General features: G+C 41.8%; 1 protein-coding gene across 3 annotated transcripts in view; it reads right to left on the bottom strand.

Moving 5' to 3' along the window:
* Positions 1-17,289, bottom strand: part of GNPTAB (N-acetylglucosamine-1-phosphate transferase subunits alpha and beta) — a 1,418,669-nt gene that overhangs the window by 717,873 nt on the left and 683,507 nt on the right. For all 3 annotated transcript variants that reach the window (XM_044087751.1, XM_044087750.1, XM_044087752.1), the window contains exons 9-10: positions 14,092-14,271; positions 5,573-5,743 (exon numbers count right to left, since the gene is read on the bottom strand). In XM_044087751.1, the coding sequence (XP_043943686.1) occupies positions 5,573-5,743; positions 14,092-14,271 (351 nt within the window). The remainder of the gene's footprint in view (positions 1-5,572; positions 5,744-14,091; positions 14,272-17,289) is intronic.

The following is a 17,289-nucleotide window of genomic DNA, read 5'->3' as shown; positions in this document are numbered from 1 at the left end:
TTCAGGTGACATTCCTGAGCCCACCACAAAAATTCCTTCTGAATGCAAGGTATTATCTGAATGACAGTGTCTAGATCCTGGCAGTGTTGTGTCCATAGATTTTTGAGATACCATTGAAGCTTCCTCATATGCAGTTTGGCATTGGGAAGCACCAGAATACAAGATGCCATGAACCCCAAGGCTTGAAGGACTGTCCTTGCAGTCAGCCTGGACTGTAGAGACATTTGATGGAAATAACGTGAAAGACTTTTCTGTTTGTCCGGGGTCAAAAAGGCCATCTGGGAAGCTGTATTCAGTCTCACACCCAGAAAGCACATGTCCTGAGAGGGTACTAGACTGGACTTTGTTTTGTTCACAGAATACCCTAGGCATCTTAACACTACCATCACATACTGCAGATGTTGAAGAAGCTCGTCCTTTTCTTGTGCAATAATCAGGCAATCGTCCAAATAAGGATAAATTTGTATTCCTTCCATCCTGAAAAAGGCTATCACTGGAGCCAGAACCTTTGTGAACACTCTGGGCGCAGTAGATAAGCCAAAGGGCAATGCAGAGAACTGATAATGTAAATTCCCAGCTCGAAAACGCAGGTACTTCCTGCAACTGGGCCTGATAGGGACATGAAGATAAGCCTCTTTTAGATCCAAAGTTACCATCCAGTGATCTTTTCCCAGGAGAGGCAAAAGCTGTTGTAATGTCAACATCTTGAACCTTGGAATGTCCAAATAAGTGTTGAGGAGAGATAAATCCAAAATCGGTCTCCACATGTTCCCTTTCTTTGGTACTAGAAACAGGTGGGAATAAAACCCTAGACCCACTTCTGAAGGAGGTACTGGCTGTATGGCTCCCATGTGAAGAAGTAATGAAATCTGTTTGTGAGCCTCCATTCTTTGTCGAGGAGGAATGCCTGGCATACCTTTGAAAGGAGGCAAAGTATGGAAATAAAACTTGTAACCTTTGTTTATAATGTCCAACACCCATTTGTTTTGGGTGATTAAGAACCAATTTTGCTTGAAGAGAGCTAGTTTTCCTCCCAAAGGAGCTACCAGGCAAGAAGGGTCTGGCAGCTGAAAATGCAGGTCATTGGGCCTGTTTACGAAAGGACTGCCCCCTACCCTCACCAGCAGATTGAGCAGGCGAACTCCATGTCCTAGGCCTAAAGGTACTTTGAGCTCTGCCCCTACCCCGCCTAGATCTACCCCTAGACTGGGAATCAGAAGAAGGGTACGTCCACCCCTTAGCAGGCCAATTTCTACTAAACTTAGGAGGTTGAACCTGCAAAAAATCTTTAACAGTCTGCATAGACTTAGCCTTGTCCTCCATTTTCTTCAGAACAGACTCCACAGGAGGACCAAACAAAACTTCAGACTGTAAAGGGGCATCCAGAATTCTAGACTTAACATGCTCAGATAAATTCTGATCCTTAAGCCAGGCATGCCTACGAAGAACTGAACCAGTGGCAGCCACTCTCGAAGAAGCCTGCAAAGCATCAAAGCCACACTGCAAAGAATGTTTCCCCACCTGTTCAGAAACATGCACCAAATCTTGCAATTCTTTACACTCTATGCCCTCTGCCAAAGCATCCACTTTAGATTTTAGCTGAGAAAGGAGGAAATTCTGATATTTCAACATATGAAACTGGCAATTTAAAGCCCTCATTGCTAAAGTAGAAGAGGTGTACACCTTCTTACCCCATCTGTCCAAAGCTCTAGCTTCCTTATCTAGAGGAACCGGATTCTTTACAACAGAAGCCCTAACACCCTTAGGCCCCTGACTAATAGTTTCTGGGTCCGCCCTAGGACTCTTATATAGGTATTTATGAGCCTCAGGTACCCTATAATACCTGTCCGGTTTAACTGGTGCAGGAGGCACAGAATCTGGATTGAATGAGGCCTCCGAAAAAACATCCTGAACAACATCCAAAACAGGAGGAATAGCTAAGGGTCTGTGCTGTGGTAAAAACAAGAACTCTCTAAGCCTCTTTCTGGAATCTGAGTAATCCTGTCCTTCCCACTTAAAATGTTCCCTCATAGAGTGTAAGGTTTCTGAAAATGAAAAATCCTCTGGAGGGGAAGCAGAAGGAGTAGAATCCTCCGCATCTGAATCAGAGTAAGGAGGAAAATCTTGAATATCTTCAGTAGAAGACTCAGAATCATCTGAGGCCTGCTCCAAAATTTCCAACTCTGGCTCTACCCTGGGCCTCTTCTCAGGAGGGGGCATGGAGCCTCTAATTAAAGAAATCAAATCTTCTGCCATCTTAAGCATATGCTTCTTAGGTACAGACCCTGAAGAACCAGAACTAACTCCAGAAGAAGGCAAAACAGACCTGCCCTTAGAAGGAGCCCTAGAAACAGAAGCAGAAGGCCTAACCCCCTTAGGCAAAGAAGGGAGAATAGTAACCTGAGAGGCCCCTTCAGCCTGACCTGACTCCTGTGAGGCCACATCCTGTAAAATCAAGGTTTCCCCCTGAGACTCAACAGAAACTTCAGCCGGCTCCACCTGTTCCACTACAGTCTCTAAAGGACCGGCGTCCGAAATGGACGAATCATCCTGTCTAGGCTTTACAGATTTGTCTTTACGCTTCTTCGTGGAAGCGGGCGTCGGAGGATCCGACGGCATATTATAATTACACCTTTTGCCAAAGACTAACCTAGCTCAATCTAGCATTCTCTTAATAGTGCGCTTATTAAACCTAGCACAAAACCGACACCCAACTACGTCGTGCTCCGGTCCCAAGCAAGGGATACAAAGCGAGTGGTAATCCCTATGCGGTATCTGCTTCCCACAAGAAATACAATTATTCACTTTTTCTGACATCCGGTAAATAACTGAGGCAAGAAAAAACAAAAATGCTCCCCAACGGGGTACTTAGCCCAACTTGGTATGTCTGAAACTCCGAAAACAAAAAATTTCAGAAAGCCGAACGGCACTTGCAACGCTGCTTCTGCATCGGACCATGCGGCAAAAAAGACTGAGGATATGACGTCGGTCATGCGCTTTTATACCCTGACGCTCTGATGTCAGGGCTGTGCGCCCATGACCGACGTCAGCCTAATACTTTGGTATTCGGGCCGACCGAGGACAGCGGACTACCCATAAGTAAGGACTGCAGCAATGTGAGATGAAGAACATCTGAAAAATTTCTCCAAAGCAAACTATTGCCTACTAAGCAATGGTATAAAAAATTTCAAAGCCCCTGCCAACATAGCTAACAATGACTCCTATGCAGAGGAATACACTGATGCCCTATACAGCCACTTAAACAAATGCACTGACTCGACAGAACAAAACAAGGTCTTCCCCAAAAAAATACAAGCCACCCTGGTAGACTGTAAGTACAAATAAGCTATACAATAAAAGAAACAGATATCCAAGAACAGGAGGGAACTTACTGAACAGAGGAAGGATACCCTCCAGAGCCTGAACAAGCAAATCAGATATCTTGTCAAGTCCTCTAAGGCTAGCTACAAGTCTAAATTAGCATCCCTAGCTAAAGACAGTCATAAGGCATTCTTTAGCTACGTCTGAAAAACTTGATGTGGATGGTACCACTCACACTGAACATGAAAAAATTGCCAACCTGCTAGCCAACAGATTTGGCAATAACTTTACACCCCCCCACCGTCTACACCAGACATACCCCAAAGCATTCCTGACACCAGTCCTCTACAGAGCATCTCCAAAGAACAGGCCATGCAAGCACTCTCCAAGGCTAAAAACATGGCCTCTGTGGGACAAGAAATATCCCAGACTGCTTACTAAACAATCTAAAACAAGACCTAGTGGAACCACTGGGAACTCTCTTTAACCATAGCATGAGAACTGTCTTTGTCCCAACAGAGTGGAGAACAGCTCCAGTGATTCCCCTTGCACAAAGTGGGTCCCATCAACTGACCCTGGGAACTACTGACCCATAAGCCTAACCAGCCTTATCTGCAAGGCCATGGAAAGAACCATCATGGATCTTATAAACAAGGGCCTAGTTGATCTTCAAACCCTTGACCGACTCTATTTGGTTTCATCAAGAGTATATCTTGATTATTAAATTTAGTGGACTTCTTTGAGAAAGTCACCAAAGCCCTGGATGAGGGCAAAACCGTACATACTGCTTATCTTGATTTAGCCAAGCCTTTTCACACAATTACCCATTCAGGTAACATAATGAAACTCTCCCAAATGAGGATTAACCCATACATTACTGGATGGGTAGCAAACTAGCTCAACAACAGAACGCACACTGTCAAAGTCGGGGAGACCACCTCCACCAGTAGACCAGTTACCAGTGGGGAGCCACAAGGCTCTGTGCTGGGTCCTCTACTGTTTGGAATCTATTTCTCTGAAGTCCAGGTGAAGGTAGACGGCCTGTGGCTTACCATCTTTGCAGATGACTGTAAATTGGGTGCAATCACAGTCCCCAACAATGTTAACATATTACAGAAAGGGCTGACACAGACAAATGATTAGTGCCAAACTCACAGGCTAAAACTTAATGCAAAAGAAAAAAACTCATTATCCCATTTGCCAAAGAAGTAACCCTCTGCTAATTATGATATAGATAGCAACCCTCTAAGCTCAAACTCAGTGGTGTGAGCCTTGGGTACACATGTCGATAGCAATCCAAACTTTGATCACCATGTGTCCATAGTGGTAAGAAAAACATTCTACATTGCGCATCTCATAAATAAGGGTATCGCATCCAAGACCAGGGGACGTTATAGCTCCACTGTACTCAACCCTTATCAGACCACTAATAGAGTACAATGATACCTTCTGTAGATACCTCACTAGACACCTGCAGCAACAGACCACAGAGGTTTCTAACCAAGAGAATCCAGGGCCTCCAAAACATGACATACATGGAAAGACTGAAAGCCCTGTCACTGTACTGTGCATCATAGAGGCTGCTGAAAGGTGACCTGTGCAAGGCCTACAGAGCAGTCTCGGACCTTGACCTAATGGAAATGCTGCAATCTGGAAATCCAACTGGACAAGAATAACTCACTTCAGGGATCTCAACCTAGGCTATGACATTAACAGATCATGCTGGACAGACAGATGCATCTCCCAGCGATTGCTGCTCATCTGGAATAAGCTCCCACTCCATGTAAAGCAGAGCTCCTCAATGACCCTATTGAAGTGCAACCTTGAAAACTGGACGGGTGACTGTAAATTCACCCCGGGGGTAGCATCTTTGTCCCTCATGGACAGGGCAAGTCTGTGCTGATCACAGAATCGCTCTAACAACGACCATCTAACTATGGTCAATAAAGGTACTCAGGTTATTACAAGGCTAGGCTTGTAAAAGCCCTAGGGCCATTAACCTAGCAACCTCCTATGAACCTATGAGCACTACACCCTCCCTATATTGCATTAGTGTAGTGTTAGTATTAGAAATTAATCTAACTACCTGGTGTGGGAATACAGCCCACAGCCTTCTGATCTTCCAGCATCAAACTGCTTACCCCCCCCCCCCCCAGAATAATACTTTTTAAGGAAAAAAGAAAAATTAATGCTACCACATGCAATAAGATTTTAAAGATATTCAGTGGTTCATCCATAGTCTTTCACTCACCTTTTGACCTTTGGAATGGGTATAGAAATCATCGGGCCATACATCCTTTCCAAACATGACATCGTCATTTAGATAAATGAACTTCTGTGATAAACCCGATATGTGGTGTATGTGAGTTTCGATTGCTGGTGAACTAAATGTTGGCAAGTGACTTGTGTTTTGAAAGACTTCCTAGATAAAACAGAAGGCAAAAGAAAAAGTTGGTGATTAATCCCTTGCAAATAACTCACTGAATTGCTGATAACCTGAGAAAGTCTCCTCATCAAAACAGTAGTTATAATTAAATTCCTGATGTACTACACTTTTTAGTTATCATGCATAACATTTCCAGCAATGAAATACATTCATGCATTCACTCATACATTCTCCACTTACCCACTTAATCCTTTGGAGTGTCATGGGTATAGCCAAAATTGAGTATCCCAGCACCAATTATGAACAAGGTAGATAAACTAATCACAGATGGGTTGCCAACCCATCATAGGGCATAAAAACACACATACCAACATGCATGCACACTCACTCACTCACACACACCTATGGGTAAAATGTGGTGGATCATTAATTTGCCTGCAGCTCAACTTTGGGACGTGGGAGGAAATTTGAGCATGTGACAAAAACCCATGTAGACATAATGAAGATCCGAAAACAACACAAAAGGTATCCCACTTGAGAATCAAGCTGCAGAACCAAGCACCAAGAGGCAGCAACATTTTCTAGTAAAATATATACAATTAACTTTTCATTATTGTTTTTTAGTTCATAGAAAAAAAAAACAGACACAATGGCTCCTGAAAAATGTGAATGGTCATGCTGCTATACAAAAGAACTAAAATCTTTGTACACATTTATGCAGTCTGCCAATGAAATCATACATTAAATCTTGGTTAATATATACACAATACAGTTCTTCCATGATCTCACATAGATCAAACTGAAGACTGACTTTACTACCCAAGGTACTATGACATAATGCTTCTGGTGTTTGTTCATGAAGCTAGAGATGTGAATCTTAATCAAAATAGATCGCACTTGTATTCTATGAGACCCTGTGGAAATAACTTCAGTGATTCTAATTTTTACCAAAAATATTGATGCATACATCTAGTTAGTATGACAGCATTACAGAGTCAAAAAAACTGATAAATGAAATAAATACCTAAAAAATTAAAACACACACCTGTAAATAATGGTCAATTTTCAAGGAGTACATCTAGCTCACAAAATAACTATACTAAAGAGGAGTTCTTACGTTCCCTATGTTATACTTTTCTGACCTGGGCCCATTGCATAAAAGTGACCCAGACAACCTGTATTCAATTAGTGGTATGGACGTTGTAGGGGTTGAGTTACAGAATTATGGGGATGACTAGCTGAGGCCAGCTTGACCATCCTGAGGGGAGGGAGGGAGGTGGTACAGTTCATTTCTCTGCCAGCATCTACAGAAGGGTAGGTGTTATCACCCGCAGCTTAGGTAAAATGACATGTGCTGTGCACTGTGTATTGGTTGGGAGCAGATAGGAGTCGTGGCACATGCCCTTCATATGAGCAGCAACTGCGGGATTCAAAAGCTGCTGCTCATCAAGTGCTTATTCAAACGAGGACTGTACACCTCAGAACACAAGGATGCACAGCGTGGCACATTGAGTACTCGGCTTAAAATGTAACTACTTTGTTTTTTTTTTCCCGGTCCATGAAGACTGCAATAAAGATGAAGAGCAGACTGCTGAGTGGAGTTAACACAACAATGAATTAACCATTTATATCATGTGAGAAATGGAAGTGTCTGACAACAACAACTTGGGGGGGTGGGGGTCATTGTAAGACACCTATGGATGGATGCAGCTTTTCATGTGTACTTTTAACTTGTATACAATGGCTGGCTGGGACTCTGACTAAATATGGCTTTAGGCATCAGATGCATACAGAACAATATGTAGTGTGTTCTTCATTCTAAATGCATGACTGGTGCATTTTAATCTATTATACTGTCTTCTGGCACAAATATGTTCCTACTGTGTGCCTTGCATGTCTTTTCTGTATCAGCCAGCCTGTGACTGGTAGAGCAGATTACAGGCACAGAAAGCAGGGAGCACTGCAGCAGGACTGCAGTCACTGGTATGCTGGTATACACACATGCAATGGGATTCAAGGTGACTTGCACCTCAGTCTACAATGTATATGGACCAGCATTCATTTATAACTTTTTACAGATGGGGAGCTGTGATGAGAGTGAGATCCCTGTTTAACCAGGAATCAGTGAATGAGGTGGTTGGCCAACATGTTAGCGTACGTGTTTGTGTTTTTGTCCACAGTGTCCTGCCATGCAACACATAATTTAAGCAACTTACTTAGAAGCATTATGAATGATTCTGTATGCTTCTGTGTGTCTGTAATCACACTGCTAAAACAGGGCTGTACAACTTTACTTAGTCCACATTAACAGTGTATTTGTGAACTGTGTCAGACTGTGGTGTGAGTATGCTTTTGTTTACAAGTCCTATGTGCTGTGGATGAGCATGGGATGCATCATTGGTGTCTGTTGAGTCCTGTATAGCACACTTCTGCGTATGCAAAAAATAATACTCTTTTATAAACAGAAATAAGTAAATACCAACATTCACTCCTTGATGTATCATCATTCATGCCCCCATTGATCCTAGCAAAAAGATAGCTCACGTGACAGCAATACCAATGAGGTACAGTAAGCTGCAGTTTCAGGGACAGTGTCCTTTCCATTTCCAGTAGAAGCTTGACATTCTTGCACTTTCCTTTGTAGTTCTGTCCTTAATGTCATTAATTGCGCACATTCTTTAGTGAGCCTGCAATGCTCACCACTGGGATTTACATCTGCAACCACTTCCGTGAGCCTGCACTGTCTCAGTTCTTGGTTGTCATGCCCCATAAGTAGGGCACCATCTGTACAGACGAAATTTGGCAGCACCTGCATCTCCTGCACTGCAAAATTCACCTCTTATTCCCACTTACTGAAACACAGGTGACATGACAAGGATAATATTATAAAGGCAAAAATTCTCCACAAGCACAACAGCTAGGCAGGGCAGAAATTTTACTGTTCACTCACAAAAGAGCAGTTTCCACATTGTCATAATATCAGCCTAACAAGTACTGTTGCTGACTGTATATCCCAAAGCAAACTAACAAATCTCAAAAATCTTGTCGAAACAGGACAGTCCTGCAAACAGAAATCCAGAAACAAATGCCAAGAACAGTGCATCACAACCAACTGACCTTAAGAAGATTCAGACTGTAGAAAAGTTGCATCCCAGTGAGTCAGATATACTAGAAGGACAGCAACTACTGACAAAAAAAGAGCACTACAGAGTAGATATCGGATGGAAATTAGATGTGCTTGACAGCTGATATTAGCAACCCTAAGAACAGTGTGCAGTGTTGGCATAAATGGTCATAGGTAGTTGCTAGGCTATCGGCCCAACAGCCATTTAAGCCTAGCAAAGCTTACCCCAAACTTACCAAAATATTCCTGACAAATGTCAATACCTCAATGAAATTTATGGTTAAGATATAAGCTTGTAGACATCAAGCATTCACAGGCTGCCCCTGTCCATTAGGGAGAAAGGTGCCAAACCAGGGGAAAATGTGTGATGTCTCATCCACTGATCCAAGTTACATATGAATAGGGTTTGGGATAAGCTTTGCTTCACATGGACTGAAAAGCCTGTGATCTTTGGGACAAAAAACTGTCCATCCAACATACCTTGTTTATGTTGCAGACAAGATTTAGGTCCTTAGAGTGGATAGTTCTGATGGTATTTCTTTTGCAGATGTGCAACAAATCCATCAGAGTGGGATCAGAAGATGTCTTGTAGGCTAGGCATAGATCACTAAGCAGCAGTCCTGTAGGAGACTAAATACAGGGGAAAGGGCTTTGAGATGGTCTGCACAGGACTTATTTACTCTCTCTATTCACTTTATGAGGAACCTCTGTGGTCTCTCGGGCTGTACATGGTGAAAGGTGTGTTGTACTCAATGACTTATCTGATAAGAGCAGAGTTCATTGGTACAATGATCTCCTTGGATCTGGATGTTATGCCCTTACTTATAACTTGTGCAATGTATAATTACTTTATCACCACTGTAGACACATAGGGGACAAAAGTCAGGTTACTCATAAAATGCACTCCCAGATCCCTGACCACTGGGTCTAGTTTTACAGTGTGTATTATTATCACTTTGGTAATTTGCATGGGTGGCCGTCTTTTCAAAGGGTACTATTATGCATTTTTTGCACTGAGTTTTAGTCCATGGCTGTGGCAAGTTGTTTGTCTTTGTCAGGTCCTCTTGAAGGGTATCAGTGTCTTTAGGGGATTCAATGACCAAGCCTAGTTTACAATCATCTGCAAACCTGCTCAGTCTGAGGCCCTTGATGTTTGCTTTGACTTCAGAGAAGTAGATGCCAAAAAAGGAGATAACCCAGCACTGACCCCTGTGGGACTTTGCTAGTAACTGGTGTCTTTGTGGAGGTGGATTGCCCTATCCTAACTTCTGTGTCCTATTACTATGACAGCTGGATATCTATCAAGTGGGGATCACTACATAATCTCGAATTCCAAAATCTTGAGACTATATAGCCGAAATCCCTAAATATCGAAAGACCAGAAGGGCAAAATTCAAAATTCTGATGTTCGGAGATACTGAAGTAGCGCTTCTGGTATTGCGGTTTGTTGATGGATAGGTGGAAGTGCAGGTAAATATCTATGTGCAAGTGTATTGGTTAGGGGCATTAGTGTGTGTCAGTGTGTGTTGTGACTGTGGTGTGTGTGTGTGAAGGACAGTAAAATGTGTGGGTGTGAGTTTACTGTGTGTGTCTGTTTGTGCGATCTCGGAGTTAGTATATTTAAGTGAAGGGGTGTAGGGGTGCAGGGGGTCTTGCCCCCCTTCTTATCTGTAGTGTAGGATTATATGTTTGATTGTGGGGGGAAGTTGTGTGTATGTGTGTGCTGTATGTATTGTACATTTGGGATTTTGAATTTCGCTCTTGGTCTTTCGGCATTTAGGGGTTTCGGGTATATAGTCTCGAGATTTTGAAATTCGATATTTCAAGATTTTGAGATTATGTAGTGAATCCATCAAGTGACATTGAATTGTGCCTAATTTTGTACGCTTATCTACAATAACTGAGTGAGGTACTGTGTCAAATGTCTTGGCCAGGTCAAGGTAGGCAGTGTGCACTATTTTGCCCTCGCCTGTAAGTTTACTGACCTTCTCGAAGAAGTCAGCCAGTTTAAGTTGGCATGACCTGCCTTTGACAAAGCCAAAATAGGTAGGGTCCAGTGTCTGTAGGCTTCCTATCTCATTGTTCATCAGATCCATGATAATTCTTTCCAAGGCCTTGCACAGGAGACAAGTCAGACAAAAGGGTCTATAGTTCCCCAGATCTGCGAAGGGCTTCACTTTGTGTAGAGAAATAACTGTCGCAGTCCTCCATTCATCTGGAATGAAGCCTGTACGGAGGCTATAGTGAAACAGAGATTCTAGCAGGCCTGACAAGTCATGATTCATGCTATTCAGAAAGCATCCTGGGATATTACCTGGCCCCACTAAAGCAGTGAGGTCCTGCTTCCTAGTGATAGTTGGTGGAGAAATGGTGGGAGGTTATTTCCTGGGGGTGATTGTGGGTGATGGGGTTAAAACTGGGGCCAAGTATACTGGGCAGCAAATTTGCTATATCCCCTGGGCCTATATAGGTGGCTCCATTCACCATTAGTTCAGCACATTGTTGGGTGTTCCCTTTAGGGGTGCAGAAATAACTGAGGAAAGTCTAATGTCTTGAGTGGCTATTTTTCTTATTTATTTATTTATTTATTTCTGTTTGTTAACTGGGAAAGTCCATTGGGCCAAGGTAAACCATTTTCAAATGGAGGCCTGAGGAGAAAAGCTCCAGACAGAAATACAAATATTAAAATATATTTAAAAGTGATAACTAGTACAGCATATAAGAGTAACAAATTAACTAGAAGCAGTTCAAATATAAGAACTAAGTCAAACACTTATAAGACATTTACAAGAACAACAAATTAATGCTCATTTAGTACATCATAATTGTAGACAAAGGAATTTAAGCAATGGCAGAGTTGTGAGTAGGATAAGATAGAGATAGATGTCAGGATTCAGGTAGGATGAGTGCAGGAGCATTCCCAGAGAGAGGAGAGATGAGAGTGGAGTAAGGTTTTAAAGGAAGGGAGATTCTGTGTAGTTCTAATGTGAGGGGGAACAGAGTTCCCTAGTCTAGCAAAGGAGAATGATAGTAAGAGTTGCCCTGGTGAATTTAATTTATTTCAAATTTGGCTTTAGTGGACTTGATCACCTGAGTCGCTTGTTCCAATTGATGGAATGTTTTACCTTGCTGAGCAGAACCCTTTCTGCTTTTGCAAATGATCATCTTTCTTTTGTTATACAACATACTTCTAACAGGAACATTTTGGCTTATTTTTGGAGGCTGTTCCATGTTTACTTCAGGTAGGTACATCTGTACAGGATTTCTATGAACAATTACACATAGCTGTATTCTCAGTGTCTGCGGGCTTGGCATTTTGACTGATTTTTGCTCAGTAGGAGGTAGTTAAAAGCCTTGGAATATTTTTTAAATGTTCTGGGGTTAGCTGAGATCCCATGCTTAATATTTATTTCAAAGGAGAGAGCTTTGTAATCCAACCTGGCCAATGAGGACATTACATTAGGGGAGTGTATTGTTCCCCCATGCTTGTTAGGACCAGAGTTAGGATACTTGTAACCCTAGTGGGGATGCAGACAAGCTGTTCATAGACAAGTACTAGACTAGCGGCTTTTGTGAGCCATTTTAAGCCTAACCAATTCCCTTTCCTTGGTGGGAATCAAACCCTGTACCTTTGGGATGTAAACATCTTTACCATTATGCCAGCCCCAACCACTTGTTCCAGGGTGCTTGTGTTAACGTCCAGGTATCTCTGGGGCTGCAGGTTTGAGGTCATGCATGACTCCCAGTTAATGCTGGGGTAGTAAAGTCACTCATGAATATCGTGTTAGGTTGAATGGGGAGGGCCTCCAGCATGATCAAGTACTTGGTATGGGCTTCTAGAATTAAGGAGGGGGACATGCAGCTTGCAAGGATATGATGAGGAATTTTACTTATGGTTTGTTGAATGCAGAGAAGCTCAAGTGAGTCATAATGATAATGTCTGACCAGCCTCGAGGTGTGCTCATGTTTGATGTAAATTGAGACGACTTGAACTTTTGACCCTAGCAGTGGAGTAGCTGGTCTAAATGTGTGGAAGACATTACAGTCTTGCATTGCCAGAATGCAATATCTGTCACAGTGCCAACCACAGTACTTGAAAAGGCTGATTCATTCAGAGCAGAGATATCATGCATCAGTGCCTCATGTTTACACCAATTAGACGTCTTTCACCATCAAAAATAGTTTAAATACTATTGGCATAGCTACTTCCCTTGTAGTGCATGAGGACAGGGAAGAAGACAGAAGGGTGTTCGAGAGGGTGAGTGATACTTCAGATAGTGCCTCTTTGAATGCTGTACATTTACAAAAGTATGCAGAAAGGAATTATAGTGTGCTACAAAACTTATGGAAGACAGTCCAGGAAGAAAGAGTCAAATCCTTTGTCAACATTCTTGGGTGTGCCACACAGTTTAATATATTAACCTTAGCACTTATGCATAATGCATCATTCAGCTTGTCCCCATGTAATTAGTATATTGCAATGTAAGAAGACATCAGATGAGCTATGGTGCACAATGCATCATTCAGCTTGTCCCCATGTAATTAGTATACTGCAATGTAAGAAGAAATCAGATGAGCTATGGTGATTTATGGCAATGCAACTGTATGTCAAGTTTAAAGTTCACATGCAGTACAGAAACAGTCACAGACAATAAGAGACAGAGAGAGACAAAATCATTCAGGAAATAAAACATGATTTCAAATAACACTGAGAAATGGGACTTCTAGTCTCTGCAAAAAAAAAAAAAAAAGTAAAGATAGCTGATTAAATGCATTGTTATATCAAAGGTGATAAAATTGTCTTCTTATTACGACAACGTTCAGCATTATAACAGCTGGCACCCCCCTCCCTCTTTCCCCTGTTTATTTTGTATTTCTTTTCCTTGAGAAGTTAGGAGAGAGTCTCATCTCCAGTTCTTCCTTTCCACGTTCCTCCCAGTCTTTTTCCCCTTTCTTTGTTTGATGACTTTATAAGTCTTTGATGGCTTCATAAAATCAATTGCCAAGTCTCACTGGATTGGGATCATATGGCATATGTTTTAAACTGAACATGTAGAAATACACAATCAAGTATTGCTTATTTGTAACGACTGTGCTGCATGATACTTACAATTGTGAATGCGATTAGTGTTCGAGCTGGGGACAATTCAGTAGTATGTTTTGGCTTTTAAACTCTGGAATTTCTGGATATGTAAATATGGTGATTAAAAAGTATAAAAATCATTCATACCTTGTGTAAAAGTGTAAAAATCATTCATACCTTGTGTGTTACGATGGTAACACGTGGGTTGTCCAAGTTGAGCCAAGAAGGAATCTGTCCATTGGTGATGATGAAGACATGACGAACCCAAGGTGCATGCCTTTCCACTGACCGTAGTGAATATCGTAGTTCTTCATTGTCTTCAAACCGGCTAGCTGATATGTCCTCGTCCTGCTTGGACTGGAGAGAACTCAAAATAAATGGTATGAAACAAAGAGATCTAGGAGATCTAGAAATCTACTTTTGGTTGCTGTCGTAGAAATGATAACGTTAAGAAATAACACATTGGCATTATAAGAAAAGCAGATGACATTTTTATTTTTCGAATAACCAACAGCAATTCTATTTTCCTACTTGAAAAAAGGGAGGCATCATTTCAAAACGGTCATACTTGTCAATTTTAAAGAACACTTAACTAGCAGTCTGAACCTTTGACCTTTTATGGCCACTTTTATCTGGTTACCTTAAGATTTTTCTGGTTATTACAAAGATGTCACTTGATTTTTAATTGGATATTCATAACTTTTTAAGAAATGACAAACATTTTATTTTTTTACATCAAATGTTCTTAACATTTTGAACAGTTTGTCTTAGACAAGTTATCTAAAAATAACAAAACTGTGACACGGTCTATAAGTGCATGTTTAGTAAAACAATATATGACATCCCATTTGGCCTTGCAAAAACACTGAATTTGCATTAAAACAAGTTACATAGTACATATGTAAGCATGTACAATTAAAGAAATTGGGAAAGTCACATTTCAAATCTACAGCTCAAAATCAGAAATAAACATTGCTTATAGGTAATCTTAAACAAACAGCCTTATATAAAAGATGCATTTGGTGATACTAGAATAGCTGTATTACAACAGTAAGTGTCACTGCACATTATTTCCTCTAGATCTAATAGTCCTTGGTCTTGGAATCTGTACTGTCACAAATAGAGGCCTTCTAGCCTTTCTACTATCTGAAGCAGAGACAGACAAAAATATGACTGCAACAGTTGTAAAAGAATTCAGATGTTGCAAAACTGTATGCAATAATCAGCATGCTGCCAATATGATCTTTGATAAACCAGCTGTGGCAACTTATTCTGCTTCATGGGACATGCAACTCTAAACACTCAAACGTATTATAAAATTACTTTTTTTAACAATGGGATTTGAAAACATATTTTCACTACAAAACAAAATAAATCATTCCTGTATGTTATATGATAGTTTACATTGTACACTGTATGTTATATGATGGTTTACATTACACTGTATTCTGGACTTTTGGAAAGCTCCTGTGTTGCCCATTTCCTTTCTTGGATAAAGGGAGGCTTCTTTGCTCACCAATGGCAGTGGGGAGCTTAGAGCAGCCTATCTATCCCTGGAGGAGTATTCCCAGCACAAGAATCTGATTGTCTTATTGGCCGTTTTGGGCCAATTTCTAGCTCTTTCAAGTCCCCCTGTATAAAACCCGTTTTGGCGCGGTTTTTGCGCTTGTTACTACTCAGCCAAGCTCCTCGTGGTCCTGCAGAGTGGTGCTAGCAGCAGAGAGGCTAAAAGAGCGACTGCTAACCTGATAAAAGTGTTTTTTTACCTGCTACTACCTGGGCGACTGTCCGATCTAGCTAAACTGCAAGTATTTCTGCTTCTTGAACTGTTTTAAAATGTTTAAAGTTGTTTTTGCACCTGCATTTTTAAAGTTTGTCCTGTTTGTTGCATTTACCTGTTGAGGCTACACACTCAAGTGCGCTACCTGTGTTACATATTTATTGCATTTTCCTGCTGTTTGTTGCAAAAAAGAAAAAAAAAATTAGCCTAGTTTCCCGTCTTTCCTGACCTAGAGTAGTCCAAATACAGGCTTTGCTGTATTCTGGACTTTTGGAAAGTTCCTGTGTTGCCCATTTCCTTTCTTGGATAAAGGGAGGCTTCTTTGTTCAGCAGTGGCAGTGGGGAGCTTAGAGCAGCCTATCTATCCCTGGAGGAGTGTTCCCAGCACAAGAATCTGATAGTCTATTGGCTGTTTGGGGCCAATTTCTAGCTCTTTCAAGTCCCCCTGTATAAAACCCGCTTTGGCGCAGCTTTGCGAGATTTTGCGCATAGCGCAGCTCTGCTTAATTGGGTTTAAACCATTCTCGGCTCCACAAAGTCTGCTCTTCACTTTTTCCCTTAGAACTGATCTAGTTCTCATAATAAACACCCTATTCCTACTCTAAAGCCCGGCACTTGCTCACTAAAGCAATTATATAAGTCAGCACTAAAAAATTAAAAGCACTACATCCTCACAAACTCCCCTTGAGTACCTTGTTCCCCATTGGCCCTTTTTTCAATTATAAAGGAATTCCCAATACTATTCTAGCATGTCCAAAGGTCAGTTGTCAATCTCCTCTCCGGTCCAGCTGGTGAATCTGGGAATCTTGAGGCAATGTTACAACTGCCTCATGTACACAGACAACCCTCTCCTCCTCCCAACAAATTCCAACACATGTGAGAGATGCAACCATATAGCCAAACTGGAGGCTAAGCTCTCTCAACTCAGTACTGGCGTAACCAGTCAGGAGGAGAAGGAAACCACACTCACTACAATTCCAGTCTCACATAGACTTACCACGACAGCAAACCAAACACAAACACACAAAAACATACCCGGAGGTTCTAAATAAAAATCTGCCTAAGCAGCAGGGACCTCCAAAGCAGACACCCAAGCAACCACTACCCCAAAACAAAACATGTGCAACACATAGCTCACAAAGCCAGTGTGCCGAACAGTCACAGCCCTTAAGGCTAAACAACACACCTGATACACTTGTAATAGGTGACTCTATCGTCAGGAACACTGACGTCCCGCTCACCAGGATGAATAAGGAGAAGGTCACGGTGAGCTGCCTGACAGGCGCTAGGATCCGCCACATAACACAAGCACTCAGGTCACTCCAAGGCAAGTACAAATATGACTCAGTCATTGTCCATGCTGGTGTGAATGACCTGAGACGTACCTCCCTGGACTACATGAAAAGAGACATAGAGGAGCTCTCTGAACATGTAGCCCAGGCCGGTATGACCCTGACCTTGAGTAGCATCTTACCCTCACCAAGAATGATGCCACAATATGAAGACAAGATGATCAATTTCAACAATTGGCTTAAGTATTGGTGTCATTCAAAGGGGATCCAATGCCCGTCAGCCTGGGATGACATGCTCGACAA

This window comes from Protopterus annectens, chromosome 11.part0 (genome assembly GCF_019279795.1).
Source record: "Protopterus annectens isolate FY-2018-M chromosome 11.part0, PAN1.0, whole genome shotgun sequence".
In the NCBI taxonomy this organism is placed as follows: domain Eukaryota; kingdom Metazoa; phylum Chordata; order Ceratodontiformes; family Protopteridae; genus Protopterus; species Protopterus annectens.
Note: the sequence above shows the minus strand (reverse complement) of the source record. Positions and strands in the feature narration are given on the sequence as shown.